The sequence below is a fragment of the Mytilus edulis genome, chromosome 11, assembly GCF_963676685.1.
Source record: "Mytilus edulis chromosome 11, xbMytEdul2.2, whole genome shotgun sequence".
Classification (NCBI taxonomy): domain Eukaryota; kingdom Metazoa; phylum Mollusca; class Bivalvia; order Mytilida; family Mytilidae; genus Mytilus; species Mytilus edulis.
Genome location: NC_092354.1, coordinates 12,464,370 through 12,485,997, shown reverse-complemented (window position 1 = coordinate 12,485,997; position 21,628 = coordinate 12,464,370). Strand labels below are relative to the sequence as shown.

The 21,628-nt window shown below is 32.4% G+C and overlaps 1 protein-coding gene across 2 annotated transcripts; it reads left to right on the top strand.

The window, feature by feature from the left end:
• The first annotated feature begins 1,727 nt into the window (after nt 1–1,727).
• Nucleotides 1,728–21,628, top strand: LOC139493923 (protein PIF-like). Of its 2 annotated transcripts, XM_071282090.1 has the most exons (14): nt 1,747–2,124; nt 7,499–7,567; nt 9,853–9,998; nt 10,921–11,089; nt 11,807–11,960; nt 12,699–12,817; nt 13,322–13,396; nt 13,905–14,099; nt 14,276–14,479; nt 14,820–14,975; nt 17,272–17,639; nt 18,855–18,945; nt 20,117–20,196; nt 21,192–21,628. In XM_071282090.1, exons 2-14 carry the CDS (start codon nt 7,513–7,515, stop codon nt 21,243–21,245), a joined length of 1,866 nt encoding a protein of 621 aa, XP_071138191.1. In that variant the 5' UTR covers nt 1,747–2,124; nt 7,499–7,512; the 3' UTR covers nt 21,246–21,628. The 2 variants fall into 2 exon arrangements, with proteins under 2 accessions (XP_071138192.1, XP_071138191.1); XM_071282091.1 differs by lacking the exons at nt 18,855–18,945; nt 20,117–20,196; nt 21,192–21,628 and adding an exon at nt 15,621–16,037 and having other exon boundaries at nt 1,728–2,124; nt 17,272–17,399.

Here is a 21,628-nt window from a genome sequence, read left to right as displayed (position 1 = left end):
GTTTTTATGAAATCTCAGTGTGTAATTCTTAATTCTCAGTGTGTGTTTTTAGGTTTTTTTAATCTCAGTGTGTTTTTTTTTAAATCTCAGTGTGTAAATTTTTCGAAACATGGTTTAAACATAGTTTTGACGAGAACGGCTTGCCATACTAGAGTCTTATTTTAGTGGTTGTCGTTGGTTCATGTCTCGACACACAGTTGATAGTTTGTAAATAGATATTTTTTATGTTTTATTAGGTCAGGTTTTTTTTTGTTTGTTAAATAAGAGGAAAGCAAATTTGTATATTTGTTGGGGTGGGGGACAAGAGGATTTCATATATGAATGTATGGTTGCCTTAAACGAGCTGAAACATAGACATAATTAGCTACGATTATTTGATTAGACGCATGTGACCTGAAATAATATGTTATTGCATAGATGACATTTCCGCATTAATTCTAGTTATACCGTTAATGGGATTTCTTTGTTTATACACTTATGTGATGATAAATAATAATATATTAGTACATCGACATAAAAAGTGACAGAGTTATGGTTCTTGCAGATATAAAACATAAGCAGAGATTTGTCTAACATGAAAGATAATTAGAATTTCCTTATAGAGCGTGGTATTGGTATCGTTAACTTTGAAAGGTTCCACATGGGTATTTAATGATAATAAACAAAATTACCCATCCCAATGTTTTGCATCTTGAGGACAGTATCCGAGCATAGGTTTTACATGTTGTATACATCAGTTTAATTCATACTATTTACTTAAAGATTATTCTTTAATAAAAGGAGATGTCACGCTTTTTAGATGTTGGATATAGGTGTTAAAAAGTAAATCGGATGTCCACTTTACGCGTAATACAGTGGACAAAAGTAAATGGAATATAAAAAAGAAGATGTGACATGATTGCCAATGAGACAACTCGCCCCAAGAAAAAATATGACACAGAAATTAACAACTATTGGTCACTGTACGGCCCTTAACAATGAGTAAAGCCCATACTGCATAGTATGTCCACTTTACTTTGGACACAGGGAATCATCTGAGAGGATAACCATCTCATTTGAATGGGAGGAAACAGAAGGATTTTGTAAAAAGATATCAGGGCCTTGTAAGAACTGAAAATAAATATCCTGGCCTTGTAAGAACTGAAAATAAATATCCTAGCCTTGTAAGAACTGAAAATAAATATCATGGCCTTGTAAGAACCGAAAATAAATATCCGGCTATCCTGGCCTTGTAAGAACAGAAAATAAATATCCTTTCATAATACAGAAGTGAATGAATATTCTGCAACATAAAATGCAATAACTGTGTTACCGTAAAAGCGGAGGAAAAATAGCAGCAAAAATCAAATATGCGTAGCAACAGATCGAAATGATTAGTGAATCCGCAAAAAATTAACCACCTTTGCCAGAGAATCAATTGTCGTCCCCTAAAGGCAGTGTTTTTCAATCTGTGATCACGATCGATGACGGGTAAATACGACAAATTACTAAGTCTATCGACTTTCCTTTCGATGGCCTCTTCCAGAAAGATCACAACTAAACGAATTCGGACATTAAGGAGAAAATGTTAAGTTTCTTGACTTAGAAAACAATATTTGATCTCCGTTATTTGTGACAAGTGATGTTTATTTTTTGCAGCTGTAAAAACTTAATGCTTTGCGGTAATTAAATTAATTTAATTAAATAAATGTTTCATTTGATGACATCCGCCAAGTTCGAAATATATCTTGTGCATCGACTGAAGGCGCCTGAAATAGATCTGGTACGAATGATATGTACATGTGTTATAATCCGAATTTTGAGGCAACTGATGAAATACGAATTAAATATTGGGATTTATACAAACAAATGTTCATTGCCGAGTCAATCATATAAATAAAATTATATTCAAAAATCCAAATGTGCCTCGTCATTTACAACTAATTTAAATATTGATAAAGAGATGATCTTATAATTCGTTACGCTTCAATGATTTTAGGCGGATCAGATATGGTTTGACTTGACCATCCCAGGTCACAACTTTGCCTTGTGAAATTTAGATTAAATCTACGGACAGATAAGAGACAAAGACTGATATTTAGAAGTCATTAGTTGGTTTGTCACCCTAGGAGGACACGAACAACGGTAAGTTATTATTAATCTCTAGTAATGTGGAAAAAATTAACATTGCAAAATATATTATTTTAAAATGTGCGCAAATCAATATTCTGATTATATGAAAATAATTTTTGGTATTTTTATACAAAAATAAGAATAATGTTTTATATGATTAAAATCTGAAAGGATTAAAGAAAGAGTATCAAATATAAAGTTTAGTATACTCATTTGATAAGAATTGTTTTGTATGAAACAATACCTTTATCTATATTATTTTCTTACAGAAATGTGTATAGACTATGAGTATAAATTACTTGACACTTGCTTCCTCTAACATTCGCTACTCCCTTACTAGTGTGTTTAGTTTGGAATAATAGTCTGCATACGAATATCTAGATGGGAATATAGCGTCTTAAATTAGGTTTTCTTAAATGTGAATGTCTTTTTTCTTATTATCATCGTTATCTATTCGTTTTAGTATAGTACTCCATTATTTCATACCCTTTAGATTATACCATTTTCTCGAAACCCCTGCTTCTACATCCCGCAAAAAAGTCCGTTAATTGTTATTCGTAAAAATAGAAATCAATTATTTTTTAAAAATCAAGAACATAAGAAATTAATAATAGTGTTCCCTACATATTGTTTCAAGATATTTAAAAAAAAAACATTTAAGGAAATTCTAGTAGCGAAAATAAATAAGCATCTATTTTGAATACAAAAAGAATCCTTTAAAAACTCCGTTGCTTCAGTTTAAGGTAAAACATATATCCTAGTAGTCATATGTCTCTATTCAAAAGCATTGATCTTAAAAAAAAAAACCTAAAAAAAAAACCCGGGGATTCTAACTCCCGTTTTAAACTATAACATAGTGACAGGATTTCGCATATAAAAGTGGGTGGTAAAGGGGGGTACTGAACACGGAAACACGAGAAATAAAAATCGCAAAAACGTAGTTCTTGTAGATCATGCAGCCATTAGTAATGAACATGAAGACCTTGCGGTCACCTTTTAGCGTACATCTCACTTGATAAAAAAATGAATTCATAGGCTAGCAATTTGATGGACTTCATTAATATCATACATATTGCAAAAGCAAAAGTAGAATGGTAACAATATATACATCAATTTCTATAAGTTTACACAAGTTTCAGAAGGTATTATAACACACTGACTTTTTAATCAAATTCGGGACCTGCACGAGAAATTAAGAGCACTGACACGAAACACGGAAAATAAATAAGGGGAAACACGGAGCACACAAATCGAGCCAAACACGAGAAAACGACAAATAAAACGTTAAAACACGTAAATACATGAAATAAAAAGGCCGAAAACGTTGCACGAAAATAACCCTTTACCACCCAGGGGTTAAGAAAATTTGTTATAGCTCACTAGCCCAGGGCTAATTGTTTACAAGATTTTACTAGCCCTGTTGGAAGGACTACTAGCCCAACAAAACTGACCTGCTAGCCCTAGTATGCCTTACAAATTCAGAGTTTGCTGCAATAACAATGAATTCTATAAACTTAACAATTTTTATCCATTCACGGCATTGTACAGTAGATTTTTGCAAATTTGATATTCAAAACTTATATCAGCAAAACATATTCCATTTAATGAATGGCTATTTTGAATTTATTGAACCATAAGACTCTTCACATTGAATAATCCGCGAAGCGGATTATGTAAAATTTGAAGAGTCAAAAATTAGTTTTATGGTTCAATAAAATCAAAATAAATTATTGCCATTCATTATAAATAAATTTCTATCAAAAATTAGGCTCAAAGAACTCTTTATATTAAAAATAACAACGTACACACATGTTGGCGTATGAATACATAATGTCAGAGTGGGCGTCACCATCAAAATTGACAACATTGAAAATAAATCTAATAATTTTAACCAATCAGAAGACAGTAAAAACACCAAGTTTATTTATTAGCATATATATATTCAATTAATCGATAATTGAATATTCACTGAAAATTCTGATATAATGAGTTGACCAAATCCGGGAATGATACAAGTCTTGACCACTGCTATACGTGGGTATGTAAAAGGATTGGAGGGGGTTTTATCAGATACAATAGCATCATCACGTTTGTGTAAAAGAATTATCAGCACATGTTTCAAATTTATATCTGACAAAAGTCAGGTTTCTGCTGTCAAAAGGGATTTACATTCATATTGCAATAAATTAATCAGAAGGAGGTAAAATCAGGTTGCATAAGCAATGTACAATACCACCCCCTGTACTGACACTTCGATATTGAGAGTACAAGATCCACCCAGAGTTATCTGTTCTATTCTAAAACTTGTACAAAATCAGTTCAAAGCCTGGGAATCCCGGATGACGTAGTTGAATCTGATTGGATAGAATAGAAAAGTGATGAGAAGATTTTCCCCTTTCAATTTTAGAAACGCCAAGATTTTTTTGTTACTAGTCCATCGGGCATTTTGGGTTACAAGTTTTGTTTGCCCGAGGTCTAAATGTTGTAGTCCCGGGCGACGGGCTAGTGGATTTCTTAACCCCTGCCGGCCACCCTCATAAAACTCTGTGGAAAATAATGAGTCAGCTATTCCCTAATTTTAATAAAATGAGAAAGTTCTCCTGGATTCGATTCATCTTGGTAGGAATTAAAAACTGTTAAAAAGTTTAGCAATATTCCTTAAAAAAAAACTGAAAAATCTTTTCCCTATATGTCCATATATCACGCATTATAGTTTTAATGATGGCTAAGAATTGCTGTTTAAGAATGTTTTTAAAGAATTATAAAATTGTATATGATTTAGTCACATTTGCATTGAGGATAGATAGATTTTTCAGTAGTCTAGTGGCAAATATTTCACGTCTTTTCAGTACACACATTAAAGACGTCAACCAAACTTAATTGATATGTACCAGTATTACAGGGAACATTCTCACCTTTCGAGTCAAATACAGAAGTGGCTTTATACCTCGCCTTTACAGTAAATCTTGCCTCCATCATTTTTGATGATAGTTTTAACTACATTTAGGTAAAACGTATCAGTAGATTTGTTTTTCTCACGAGTAAGCATTGATAATTCAATGTAGAGGTTGTGATTGATTGAGGATACATAAGACTGGTCTGTGTAGGTACGATGAACATAATTAAATTTATACGTATTTGTTTCAGTCTTCCGACTAACATTAGCCGCTTTATCGTTAGAAAAGACTGAAACGATAACAAGGATTTTATAAGATCCTCAAATATGGCTTCATAAAACTATGAAAATAAAAGTAGGGGTTGGTGGGCAATTATTTTTAATGACAAAACATGGATAAAATCCGAGGATTCCGTACTATTCACGCATTTATGATATAACCAGCCAACATAGTGTTAAAACCTTTATAAAGTACAAGTACACATATTTAACTATAGATTTAAGAGTAAAGTTTGAAAAAATATTTTTCTAAAATATCCTGAAATGATGTAAAATATTTCATAGACGATAGGAACTTCTTCTTTTAATCTATATATACCAACTAGTAAAGTAATACAAATTATTATGTTCCGATTTTAATCTTTGCCCTAGGTATAAAAAAATATCAGTTAAATTGTATATGTTATTTCGTATTATTAACACCTTTCCCGATGGCAACATCGACTAATTGGTTTTCCCATTTGAATGATTCTCCATTTTGTCTCTCTTTTAAGTAACTGCCCATTACGCCCATTGCTCTTTTATGCTGTCCTTTATATGTTATAAATTCAAATTCAAATATCTTGATTCCTAATCAATGGGCCCATAAACATATAAACCAAAACAACTCAAGAAGTTCTTACAATATCACAACAAACAACACATGCATACTGAGTGATTGTTAATAATTAAATATGATTTAGAAGAAATATTGAAACATGATCATAAAAATATGTTCATGATCAGAGAGAGCCAATACAAAGAGTAATAACTCTATTGATATATCTTTACTTTTGTGTCTTTCTATTTATATTCTGATCTTGACATTTTTAGGTTACAAACTATAATCTGTATTAAAAACATTTCTTTTATTTATCATTATCTAGATAAAGAGATTTTCAAAATTTTAGTTTTTCAGATTTGGAAACTTTTGAAATCAAATTTTGTGAGAACTCCAATCTTGGTGGGCTAACTCATGTATATAGAGGGCACTCTTAAACAAAATGACGCTCATTTTCTATCAAATTAACTGTGTTGACAGAGCCTATCACATCTGGACAAAATTTCAAGTTTTCATGAAATGTATTTAGTTTTCGTAGATATAAGAAGATGTCGTATGAGATTCAATGAGACAAATCTCCATCCAAGTCACAATTAGTCAAATTAAACCATTATAGGTCAAAGAACTGTCTTCATTTCATGCATATTTGTTTTTACATTAGAATAAAATTCAAAACAGTGTGGCTGTGGCCATTGCTTGACACATTAAATTCATCCATTGACTGGGACAATTTACGTGAACGTTTGTCTGTATCGACCACTGTTCACGACGTACCTACGATAGACATTTAAACTGTGGGGTTACCAAAGGTTTCTTAACGCCTTTAATTATAAAATAATTCGAAAAAATAATAACCTTTATGTTTTGATTTATATAATTGATATAAATCAAAATATCGTGTTATTTCTGATTAATTTTTCGAATTACTTTATTAAGGTGTTGAGAACCTTTGGTGACCCCATAGTTTAAGTGTCTTTAAAAAGTACACAGTGAGCAGTGGTCGTTACATACAAACGTTCACGTAAATTGTCCCAGCCAATGGATGAATTTAATGTGTCAATCAATGGCCACAGCCACACTGTTTTGAATTTCATTCTATTACTATGTACTTTAACTGCTATGCACCATTCAGTACAATAGTTATTTAAAAAAAATATCTAGCTTTTGTTAAAGACCTTTTTTTGGTGTCTGAATATAAAAGGCAAGGAATGTTCTCACCATCCAAAGTGACTGAAACTATCTTATGAAGCGGAAAATAATTGATTGCAAGGATTTTATGGTATACATACGATACAGTTACCATAGAAAGAGGGAATTTATAATGTTGATAATATTGGAATGGATAAAAACGGAAATAGTGCATATACATGTACATGTTTTCACTTTTTATACTTTCGATGGGTTAAGTTCTATAGAAAAAAACATTACTCTATACATGGACAATGTTTATTAATTTTTACAGAAATAGACTGTAACATGGTTTTATAAGTATTACAATGTTTATTATTTTTACAGAAATAGACCGTACCATGGTTGTAAAGTAATACAATGTGTATTTATTTTACAGAAATAGACCATGGTTGTACAAGTATAACAATGTTGGGTTTTTTTTACAGAAATAGACCGTACCATGGTTTTACAAGTATTACAATGTTTATTATTTTTTACAGAAATAGACCGTAACATGGTTGAACAAGTATTAGTCGTGGCTTTTCTTCTCTCTTTTGCTTTTGCAGCACGTAAGTAAACACACTTGATTTAACGTCCTATTCTGACTGCACGTGTCTGCGTATTTATGATTTAACGTCCTATTCTGACTGCACGTGTCTGCGTATTTATGATTTAACGTCCTATTCTGACTGCACGTGTCTGCGTATTTATGATTGAACGTCCTATTCTGACTGCACGTGTCTGCGTATTTATGATTTAACGTCCTATTCTGACTGCACGTGTCTGCGTATTTATGATTTAACGTCCTATTCTGACTGCACGTGTCTGCGTATTTATGATTTAACGTCCTATTCTGACTACACGTGTCTACGTATTTATGATTTAACGTCCTATTCTGACTACACGTGTCTACGTACTTATGATTTAACGTCCTATTCTGACTTTGAGTGGCGGCGTATTTATGAATCCCAGACAGCCAAACTGGATGTTCTTCTTCGAAAAGGTTCATTCAGCCAATAAGAAGACGACCAACATGAGTCATATTTTTTAACCACCAGTCACCCTCGACATTTGACGCAACGGAAACTGTCATACTTCGTATTTCTTTGAATTGACAGATTCCATGTCTTAGAAGTACAATGTATCACTCATTACAGCTGACCTTTATAACTGTCCCGGACCGTATGAGTATTTGGACCATACGCTATGGTCATGACCATATGCGTATACCCATATGGTCCGACCGTACGCGTATGGTCGGACCATATGAGTATATATACTCGTTTTGTTAAGGGCATACGATACAGTTTTGATCCCGTATTTACATTTTGATAAAAATTTTCCATGATTGTAGGCTATTTTTTACCTGATTAAATCAAATATGTTATAAAAAATGTTGCTTCATGTGCAGCTTTTTTAGTAAATTAAGGTCGAAATTTTGTATATTTGCTCAAAATTCGGATTTGTGGCCGTATTTTCCCTTTTGACAGAAAGGAATAACTTTTTTGTTTTAAAAGATCAACACAAATTGTTTTTTGTTGAATAATTTGTAATTTCTGTATTTTATAAGTATCATGAAAGTTTATACATTTTTTATTCAGAAATAACTCATATTTATCGAATGTTCGTGAATGTAGAAAAAACATCATTTTTTGCTGTATATTTATCAAATTAAAAAAATTTGCACTATTAACGTTTTCATGAAAATTGGCACATAAAATATTGTCGCGAAATCAAACCAAATGGCATTTAAAAAAAAGAGGGCTGCATGAACTCGTTTTCAAGTTATATAAGTTTGAATAATAAAAATCAGTCGAAAACTGAATCTTTTCCCGATAAGTCATAGTTTGACATCGCGAAAATAACAATTTACGTTAGCAACGTCATTACCTCCCCTGTAACTGTATCATATGTCCTTAATAACGGGTCGGACCATATGAGTATTTGCACTATATAGATATTTTCTTTCAAATATGCATTTGAAACGTTTCAATAATTCAATAAACTTTATTTAAAAAAAAAATGGTTACATAAAAATGTATTAATTTCATAATTCAAAGGCTACGAAACATTGTATATAGATGCCACAGTCAGTTGATCTTAGTTTCCATCGCTAATTGTATATTTGTGTGTATGCTTAGGATGACATTTAATTCCGCACACGATACCATAGCTTTTCTGCATTTGCATGTCTTGGTTGTGCACGATCCGGATCAGTTACACCTTATGCGAGTGAAAAGTTATGCTTTTTTTTGCAGCTGCGTGCAGTGATACCGAGGTCTCGAGCCATTCCAATGTGTTTACGGTGTTTTTAAGGAACTCTAGATCACCAATATCTTAACATGACTGAAGTACATTGAAGTACACCATTTTTAGAACCATACGCATACCTGAATGTCACTGGTCCATTAGAAAGTATTTCTTAGTTTTACAGCTCGAATATTAAACAGTACAGCATACTACAACAAAACACACAAAAAAAAAAGAAACCACGACAAATTCAACAATTCGGCTGTTGTCTGCATCTTGTTTGGGTTGTTGTTCCTTTGACATTTTTCATATTTCCATTCTTAATTTTAAATACATTCTAAAAAACGAGAACAATTCGGCTGTTATGCTCTTTGGTTGGGTTATTGTCTCTTGACAAACTCCCCATTTCCATTCTTAATTTTAAATACTTGACTCCTCAGAGAAAATAGTACTACAAAATAATGTTCATGATCTATACTAAAGACCGCAGACATGGTTTATTCGAAGATGTATTTATTCTGTATATTGATTTTAATTTTTACGTTCATCTGATATTATCATGTATTCGTTTATTTATTTCAATTAATTGTTTTTTTTATTTTAGCTATCGATTTAAGTTGCAATGTTCCTGTCGACCTGGTTTTTGTTCTGGATGGATCGGACAGTCTAAAAGAATCAGAATTTAGCGCCTCGAAACAGTTCGTACTTGATGTCATTCAAAGTCTCACTTTGGGAAAACAGAACGTGCAGGTAACCAGTAAAAAAAACACAAAAAAACAGTGCATGTGCAAATAAAAAATTGCGTTAATGTACTGTACGCCAATCGTTCATCCCTTCAACCAGACAAACTTTTCATTTTTGGTATGTCAAGTCACATTGACAAATGCGCAAACCTCACCTCCAATACACAATGTTGACAAAACCCGGGATAAACCTATATTCCCTCGTATACGTGAAATAGTAAATAAAGAATGTATGCTAATGTTTTAGCTTGAAATCATAAAATAATTGCCTAGCTGCATTATATATATATTTTATGTAAGTTAAATATTTCGGTTTAAAAAACGACATGAATATCAAAACATGTTGTTGTCTCTTTGACATATTCTCCATTTCCATTCTCTATTTTAATAATGAAATATTACCCACCTCAAAATAATATTTTTTGTAAATGTTTGATAAAAAAGTCCTGTCCGTTCTCAGTCACTGTTTTTTTTGTCAAAGAAAAATATGTTTTAACCAAGCGGCAAAACTCTACCGATTCCGTTATCTTAAAGACCATTGGATGTGCAGATTTGATGCAAGTCATTTTTTATGATTACATTTTATGACAATTGTGTGATTTTCAAACCAGCATATTCAACATTATTAAGGTATCTGGCTTAGTTCAAGCTTTAAATCGCTCTCAGTCTTAATTAAGATTTAATTTAAGCACAATCTAACAAAATGCAACCATCAATGATGTTCTTGACCTGGACAGGTTGACATGAAACTCACACAAAGGTTTCAAATACTTTTTGGAATCTTCCCTCATCCCTCTTTTACATAATATGTTTATCGGGTTTTGACTTCAAGAACAAATATAATACTTTTATATCTATGACTTAACGCTGAGGCCTAATTTGCTGGCATTTCAGGTGTAATATTACATTATTTAATGATTTTTGTACAGGTTGGAGTTTTGGTGTACTCCACATTTGTTGGTGGGACTATCGATCTCGGGGCATTTAATACGTTCAACATTCTGAAGATCTTTATCAACAACTTGCAACAGCCTCGGCAAGGAACAGCAACAGACCTCGCTATCATATCTATGCAAAACATGTTTAATAAAGCCCGTGGTATGTTGTTATATACTTAACTTCATTTCGAAATTTATCTAAATCTCAATTGCGTGGTAATGGGGGGGGGGGGGGGAATCATACAAAACAAAACTGTGTAATATTAAAGATCATTTAAAAGAAAAAATTCTGTGAATTACAGTGCAACAAACCTTTTGAATGAAGATTTATAGTCACAATCATTGACAATAACACTTACCAATGTCAGACACAGTTCAGGAAATTCGCAGATATTCTATTTTGATTTTTTTTTATCTATATATGTAACATATTAGAAATGGAATAACCATATACAAATAAGAAGATGTGCCACTTAGACAACACTCCATGAGAGGCCCAATCACGTAGAATTTAGAAACTATTGGTAAGGTATGACTTAAGCCTTTTAACGAGAAGCAAACGCACACCACATAGCAGGTTATAAAAGAAAATGAAGTGACAAATATAAAACATGTCAGACGAAAAATAAAAAAGTGCAAAAATCTTCGACTACCTTTTACATACATTTTATACATTTACTGATAATATACAAAACATGTTTTACTGTTATTAGTAGATTGTGTCTGGGTTAGTTTGAAGATACTTTTAGACAATTAGATGAATTGTAACGAGTTTTAAATGGCTTTATCATTGCGTAAACAAATTTCAGCGAAATCCAGAATTCATTACAATTACCTTATACTTCACATTAAACTGCCGAAAATTCTTTTAATTTAGCACTCCAACCTGACCGACAGAATGTACAGAAAATAGGAATAGTATTAACAGACGGCAGATCTACGTCACCAAACGCCACCATCAACGCCGCCAAAGCCGCTAAGACTGCTGGGATACAGTTGTATGCTATTGGATACGGAACCGACGTCTTTATGTGAGTTTGAATTAGTATGCAGGTGCTTTAATAAATCTTCAACTCACTTGAGAGCTTGTTATGAGGTGTTCAGTTTATATATAAATAAAGAATTAAAAAATTCCGGTCAATAATTCGCATGAGGAATATCCCTAATTAAGATAGAAACAAATATTCGAAAAGAGGCATTTCGCAATGACACGTATATATGCCACACATATAACTTTCACTCATAGCAATATAGAAATAGAAGACGTTAATATCTGCTACTGCTTGTGGACATTTCGTCCCCGAGGGTATCACCAGCCCAGTAGTCAACATTTCGGGGTTGACATGAATATCAATAATGTGGTCATTTTTACACATTTCCTGTTGACAAAACTTTGAATTTTTCGAAAACTAAGTTTTTTTTTATTATCCCAGGCATAGATTACCTTAGCCGTATTTGGCACAACTTTTAGGAAATTTTGGACCCTCAAATGCTCTTCAACTTTGAACTTGCTTGGCTTTATAAATATTTTGATATGAGCGTCACTGATGAGTAGACGAAACGCGCGTCTAGCGTACTAAATCATAATCCTGGTACATTTGGTAACTACTGGAAAATGTGATATAAGCTCGACCTGTAAATCTACGGTTTTGCTGTTTCGGTTTAAATTATAATTAATTTTGTTTGCAAGTTACAGTGCTCACATAAAGAACAATTAAGCTGACAAATGGAAACAATTGTTTACAACTAGACCAATTTTGTTTTTGCAGATATGAACTTGAACAAATTGCGTCAGATTCGCAGAAGACTCTGATTCTAACTAACAGTATGACAGACCCAGCCTTCTTACAGGAGTTTGAAGATAAACTCAGACCACGTGTTTGTGAAGGTGATACCACTGATTTATAACCCACAAGTTTTCTAAGTACCGAATTGTTTTTAAAGGGGAAACAATATAGTACTGATTTTTACTTTGTCTTTATGAGGATCTGGATTCGGTGATCTTCATTTCTGTATTTTATTTATTTTTATTTTCTACTTCCTTTTTCGCTCTAGTCTAACTGTTTCCTTCTTTTCCATTCTTTATATTTTAGAACCTCCTCGTTCTCAATTCTTTATATTGATACGTCCTTAATCTCTGTTTCCAATATTCTGCACACTGTTATATAAACCAGATCACAAAGGATTATCAGCTAGGTTTTTCATCCGTAGAACCTAACATTTAATAACAAACGATTGTGTTTGCGTACTAAAAGGATTTCAATTCAAAATTGCAATATTCCAAATACACAAATTAAAACAATTCAATCAAATTGCAATATAAATGTGACCAAATCAATTAGAGGTAAGGAGAATGCTTTAGATTCATTGATATTTTCAATTTATTCTGCAGTTTCAATAACAACAGAAAAAGCGACCACAACAGTCATTCCGATGTTACCATCAACAGAAAAACTAGTTCCTGACAGTAAGTAACCTTTTGACCTTTTAACCTCGGCAAACGATATATTTCACCATCAAAGCAGCAGAAAGACTCAATTTGGAATCCTAATAAAACACAATACAAAATGTATGATGTGAGAAGTTGTGGTAAACAGTACACTAAATCCATTAAATGTGTACTGATTGATATTTATAATCGGGAGAACATGACGTTAATTTATTAATTAGTTGTAATTGACTATAAAATCCCTTTCAGTAGCTACTCTTATGTCGATGTCTCTAGTTTTTAGTTATTTAGTCGTGAGCCCATCTATAAATATAAGCCGATATTACAATTATTATACATTACGTTAAAATGCCAACTTTCGATTGGTTCATTCGAGGGAGACAATTAACTCTATCCACGGCTCAGCTATAAAACCAGGTTTAATCCACATGTTTCTACATAAGAAAATCCAAGTCAGAAATATGACAGTTGTTTTCCATGTATATGTACGTAATACTCACTGACATATGTTTGTGTTTTATTCCAGAGTACTGTCCAAACTGTATGAAAGATGTTAACTATGGTTATAAACCCTACCCGGGTGATTGCACCAAATATTATGATGTAAGACCTGATGAAAATGGTGGCGCAATACAGGATGTGAAGAAATGTCCTTTCGGAACTTTTTGGGACTCGACGTACTTAACATGTCAATATACTTGGATGGTGAACTGTGTATACGGTAAGATATCCGCATTTTTGAAAATATCTAATTATAAGAAGCTACAAGTCTTACAAAATGTTAGTTTGGTCTTCATACTTGTGTTGACGAAAACGCCCATCTGTCGTATCTTTAACCTGTTGTCTAAGCAGCTGTCCGTTTATTTAATCATGTTCTTTGATTTTCCCCCCAATTAGATCCATGTAGAAGCTTTTCATCCGGGACATTAGCCATGCCTGGTGTATGCAGTGGTTATTGGACATGCTCTAACTTCCGAGGGAACGCCACCTGTTGTTCGAGACCAAACCAAAGATATGTACAGGGTGTTGGATGTTTAGAGGATTTCTCTTGTACAACACCTTGTCCAGACGATGACTCAAATAGAATCCAAGTACCACAACGTAAGTAATGAAAGTGGACACATATGTCCTTCAATCGATTTACAGGATTTGAATACATGTATATTGTAGGATCCGTATTCGAACACTGACATGGAATAGATATATTACTAACATACTTAGGTGCAGCAGTATATAAATTTAAACTTGTTTTACTATTTTTCATCATCAATAAATGTTACATATTACGATACAGTGAGTTATAGCCCATTAACTGTTGGTCGTGTATGGATTAAAATGATCAGTTTATCCAAATGTCTTTTTGTGTGTCGATTGATTGATGCATTGAGGTATTTCCCACATTCTCCTATACTTACATTCTTACGCAATTTTGATTTTACAGAGTGCTACAGATATCCATATCAACCAGACCAGTCCAAATATTATGAAGAAAATCATGGTTTCAACATCACACGAAGTTGTGCACCAGGCACGTGGTTTGATCAGAACACGTGTTCTTGTTCTATAACTTCCGCTTTAAATTCTGGAAATATACAGGGTAAAATTATCTATAAATTTATGACTTCGGGTTCAATTTTATATATTTATTCAATGTCTACTTATATATTTCAATATTTTAATGTATACTTGACTCTTCCATGAAGTTCACTCAAACTTATTAAATTGGAATAAGATTCATAATACATGTATATGATTAGGGTCAGACATTTATATGCAATACAGAATCAGAAGGTTTTAGTGGGTTTTTTAGTTGGAAATTTATGGTTTTCATTCTAACATATATTGATGGTGTTCTATATTTTGTATATTTCTCAAACAAATATTTCTATAAAATATATTTTCTCAAACAGTTATATCTTTAAAAATGTTTATTTCTCAAATATATATATCTTTAAAAAATGTATATTTCTCAAACAAATCTGTCTATAAAATACATATTTCTCAAACAATATATCTACAAAAATGTATATTTCTCAAACAAATATACCTGTGTAATGCTATCTTTTCAAACAAATATATGTACAAAATGCATGTTTCTCAAACAATTATATGTGTGTAATGCTTCTCAAACTTCTCAAACAATTATATGTGTGTAATGCTTCTCAAATCTTCTCAAACAAATATATCTATGATAATATATATCTCTTCCACATATATCTGTTATATAGCATGTCTTCTTCAGCACCTATACACTTTCCTGATGATCTAACACGGGAGACAACTGGTGGTGAAGGGGAATATAAAGAGACATATGATATGTTCCTAACATTTGGAAACCAGCGAGACAAGTCGATAGAGATATGGAATTCATTGAATAACGAATTAATTGAACAGAGAGCAGTATTGCTGAACGGAAAAGAGTTTTTCAATGTATGGCAGGCAAACCGACGGCCGTTATTGAAAAGTGCTTTCGTAGATGAATTAAATGGCGATTCTTTCAATTTATGGTCGCCAAAAATGTTGTCCCGGAATAGAAATGGTCGACGGCTACGAATAATGCCGAGAAATCCTAATAAAGAAAGGATGTGGCAGAGATCACGTGCTCTGCCACAGTAAAACAAATCGGAGGCCACTACACATGTAACTCATTTATAATCAGGTAATTCTGTTCAATGTATGTCCCAACTAACGAGGAATCAGTAAAATATAGATCGAGTTGTTGAAGAAAATTAAAAAATTAGTGTGAAGGAAATCTAAAGGCTTTATAGTACATTTCGTAACACGTCATTTTTCTCAATCGTATGAATAAAGTTTATAAACAGCATGTTCAATAGTGTAACATGAAATATAAAACTCAGAACAATTCTGTCATGTAAATGAATGCAAATGCATTTATATTAGGTCTAAACGTACCATCATATAGTGATATAAGTTTTATAATAACGGATGAAATGACAAAGTTGTTTGAATATTATTGATTTCGTTTGACCCATGTTCATGTGACTGTCTTTGGTTGAGATGTCAGTGATTGCATGCTGTATAACTTTATCCAATCTTTAATCCTGTGGTTCGGAGGAACGGAATCGACTGACTTTAGACGAGTGTTGATATTTCTATAATGTTTTTTTTTACTACAGGCAATGATGTGTTTATGAATGATACGCAATGTCATGCATATCTCAGTCTATTTAAAACCTCTTAACGCTAAATATGTTGAATATGTACTGCTTGATAACTTAGTTTGTGAGAAAATTAATATTATAGGAGTTTATGACATATACATAAGAAAGAATAGAATATTGAGTCTAAATACGATAGATTTGTACTGATTGATACCTTGAAGAACATGATTTATTAATTAGATTATGACAGATACACAAGGTCACGGTTTTTTCAGAATGTGTTTAGCCGTTATAATAAATACGTTAGACGTGAATGGATTGTCATCTTTGTCTGGGAGGACATGATTTATTTACTTTTTTATGACTAAACACACGGACATGATTTTTGCGATTGGTAAATTAACAACAATATCAACAATATATATTCATCCAATGACGAGACGTCCATTTCATGTTTGGGCGCGGACAAGGAAATTCCCCATAGTCCTTGCATCTCTTCTTCGACAAATACGTTAACCTCTTATTATAAATGACGTTCTTGCTGAAGGTTGGTAGTTCTAACAATAACGTAACGTCAAGAAATAACTAACCGTGCTGACAATGAGGTTATACGCCAATCAATCAATTGATAATATTATAGCGGTTTGGCTTGCAAGAGTACACTTTATTTAAATTTCGAATTCAATGAATGTTTTCAATGGTCTATTAGAACTTCGTGTAATACACATAGTTAAAAGTAGCATAGTGGCTAATACTTGATGTCTTTTAAAGTTGTAGGTTGTGGCCCGGATGTATCTTATGAGTTCAATAGCAATAGTGGTATAATAGACAGTTCTAGCAATGGCATTCTGGCAGGATTCCTTAACATCGCCCTTAACGGACAAACAGCGGCCTTCAATGGACAGAGTATGTTAAACATTTGGCGATTCTCTAATGTTGAACTAAAAGATCGCTTGGTCATTGAATTCCAGTTTAAAACTTCCGGTTCCGGTATTCAAAGTGAGGCACTGGTTTCTAACTGTATCGGAAGCGACCTTGAGGAAGCATCATTACTGATCGTAGCCAACCGTGGGAGTAACACCGTTCTTTTCCGTACCGTAACAGACAAAGGAACATCAGAAATATCAGCCCCGTACATAGTAGGTGTACAAGTTTAAAGTTTACTACTTAATAAGATATTATAACAATTATAGTTATTCTTAGTATAATTTTTTTTAATAAAAGTTAATAAAAATATTAATAAAAGAAGGCAGTTGTTACCTGTAAAAAGGGACGTAGTCAGAACAGCTTTAGAATACTTTATGATATCCAGTTTACAGCAGATTTATAGATTTAAAAGATGACAAAGTTATCTCAGGTAACAAGGATAAATACTGTCTGGTATATTAGAGGATATTAATCAATCATACAACTAGAGCGATTATAAAATCCTCAGCAATGTGTAATTTGTCTTTTTTTTTTTTTAGATATGAAATATAAAAAAAACAATAAAATGTCTAGGTTAAAAATAGTTTTCTTGTAGAATGAAATTCAAAACAGTGTGGCTGTGGCCATTGATTAACACATTAAATTCATCCATTGACTGGGACAATTTACGTTAACGTTTGTCTGTAACGGCCACTGTTCACGACGTACCTACGATAGACATTTAAACTGTGGGGTCACCAAAGGTTTCTTAACGCCTTTAATTATAAAATAATTCGAAAAAATAATCAGGAATAACCTTTATGTTTTGATTTATATAATTGATATAAATCAAAACATCGTGTTATTTCTGATTAATTTTTTCGAATTACTTTATTAAGGTGTTGAGAACCTTTGGTGACCCCATAGTTTAAGTGTCTTTAAAAAGTACATAGTGAGCAGTGGTCGTTACATACAAACGTTCACCTAAATTGTTCCAGTCAATTGATGAATTTAATGTGTCAATTAATGGCCACAGCCACACTGTTTTGAATTTCATTCTATTATGTTGTATTAAGATCATCGTTAATGACCATGTTGGAGCAATGATCTTTATAAGAAAAATACTTCTCATAAATTATATCGCTTTTCCTAATAACGGTTGAAATAATTAGGAAAAAAGTTATGACGGTGGGAAAGTGCTATATCATAAAACGCGCGACCAAGCAAGAAAAAAATTTCGGCAGGAATAAAACTCAATCTATTTAAGTTTGTAGCAAAACAATTGTTGAAATCAATTATTGAAGATACACGAATAAATCAATCGAATTTGCAAACTATAGCTAAATCATCATGAATAATACGTAGAAAATGTTGTTAAATCAATTTGACATTTTTATTAAGAAAAGTGAAAACATTTTATTTCTATTAATATTTGTATCTGATTACAGTCTGGAGCAATGAATACTGTAACCTATATTTACGATGGTCAAAGGATGATCTGTGCTGTTAATTCGATGGTCGTCCAGTCCTTTCTTACAGGTAAACACATATTGTTATTACGGTCATTATACGTCAAATACTGTTAATTCGATGGTCGTCCAGTCCTTTCTTACAGGTATACATATATTGTTATTACTGTCATTATACATCAAATACTATTAATTCAATGGTCGTCCAGTCCTTTCTTACAGGTAAACATATATTGTTATTATTGTCATTTTACATCAAATACTCTCTATGATGTCTCTATTAATAACCTAATGTTATTTATACAAAAGCCGTTAGGTATTCATAACATTCGCACGAAGCTTTATTCACTACCCCTTTCAAAACTCCATTCTCTGTACAACTTATGTTTGGAAACCCCTTTTACTAACCGTCATTCAAACCAATACAAACCTATAGCTTACTTTCCAATATTGCAAGTCACAGACTTCTCAAACCAGTTCGCATTAGAAAAGATGTCAAGAAGAAAAAAACTTCTTAAACTTCACTTTACCAACAACTTTAAGCAATAATCCTTCATCTTAATTCAGTTTCCTCTGCAATCAACTCTTAGGCTATATCCTTCATCATCAACCAGTTCACTCTAAAAAAAAGGAAAAAAAATAAATGTGTTTCCCAAAGGCATAAAATATCGTTAGCATAAATCCATCAATTGAAAAAAAAACAATCAAAATACTGATGAGACTCAGTCGAGGATTTTGTCAGGCAATGGTAACTTAAAGCTGTTAGGTCGTTGAGATCAATTAGAATAAAGATATTGATTAGGTCCAGTTATAACCATGCTACATCAATCTTCAAAGACACAAATGTTGCAAAACACGCGTCCTACCTTCATGACAAATATGTTGTTGTCCCCGAAGTTAAAGGCCCAAACAAAATCGTTTAATTGTGTGTAAATCACATAACATAAACTGATTAATAACTGAATTAGGTAATGACAATCTTTTATCTTCTAAAAATATTAAAACATTTGACATTTCTACACTTTACACAAGTCTTTCCCTAGTTTTAACTTATGAGTTTCGATTGTCACCGATGATTATTGTGTATACCACACTCGCGTCTGCCGTACAACATTTCAATTTCTATGATAAGTATATTTACACGACGGTAATATTTTAAAACTTGAAAAGGGTGCTTTTCGAATGAGTTTTTCAATTATTTGCATCTGTTGTTTTGTAATTTCATTTCCTATTTTACACAGGTGATATTAAAACAAGGCAAACCGGCATTATCATCGGCGCTGCCAGTAAATGGGCGTCATTCCAAGGAGACATCGACAATGTAGGTTTGCTCTGTTAGAATTGTTCCGAGTTTTATATTTCATATTACTCGTCAGTATTTGTCGCTATTAAACTGCTATCTACTACTGGTATTCTTTCTTCAGAAAAGATTAATTTGCATTTCATGCTGTTAAAACTATTAAGAAAGGTGCTCACGAAAAATTCAAATTAAACACACATAAAATGTAAGGACAAGGACAAAGCTAAGGTCAGTCGAATTTGCAATGAAGTCAATAAAGGTCTACTGTCTTACTCATAAATCAATACTTTGGAAGGCACATAAATCATATTGCGAGGTTGCGGTAATCTGCCCTAACATGTAACTTTGGTTTTATAGATTTACACAAGTAAAAACTGTAGAAATCAATAGAAAAGGCCCGATTTATGACATCGAGTCAAAGCACCAAAAAACTACCAAGACTAGCGTTACATAGTGCCAATCTGGGAGTACACCAACCTAACAAAAGCATGTCCAATTACAAACAACCTAACAAAAGATTGTCCAATTACAAACAACCTAACAAAAGCTTTACCAATTACAAACAACCTAACACAAGCTTGTCCAATTACAAACAACCTAACAAAAGCTTTCCAATTACAAACAATAGATAAAAAAGTATCACAAGAGCATATCTATCAGTTCACATTCAATGCATTTAATGTATAGACGTCATAAACAGTCTCATAATACATGACCAAGTTTTGCCTAACATTTAACAATATACAAATTGGTTAAAAACTTCATACTTGAGATTTGCATAAAAATGAGGCATAATATATATTGGTTAGAAGACTTGAATTGATTTTATTCATTCAATAATTGATTAAAGTTATTAAAAACTGCACTTCAAAGCTCAAGGCTTTCAAGTCGACATCTTTCATAAGTCTCGACCCTAATCATTATTGCATAGTTGTTCGTATCTAATTCTCCCGAAATACAGCCACAGTGTTACATCATATTTATAGACTTACAATATTTATCTTTATATATTTTAGTTTCATCTGTACCGTTGTATACCTGCCAGTGTTGTACCATTGCTTAGCAAGTAGCTTGTATTCTAGGACACATAATACCGCTCGGCGTCAGCTTAAACGATAATAAACCCGTTAATTTAGTTTTTCGTACACTGTAAAGTCTATTTGTGTAAATGTTGTATTGTTCATGTTTTATTTAATCTAAATGTTGCATAAGTTTATGATGTATGTTAATTTGAATATTGCATGCTAATGAATTTATTAGTTACTTTTATAGTAATATCATCACATTTGTTTTCTTTTCGTCAAAGAAATCCAGATTGAGTGATTTAATTGGTTAATAAAAACTTGCGACTTCTGAAATCCTGTGTCATCAAATAACTTATGAAATCCGTGAATACTTAATAGAAACGTATCACATGCAATTATAAGTTATTAATAAAACCATTTCACAATTG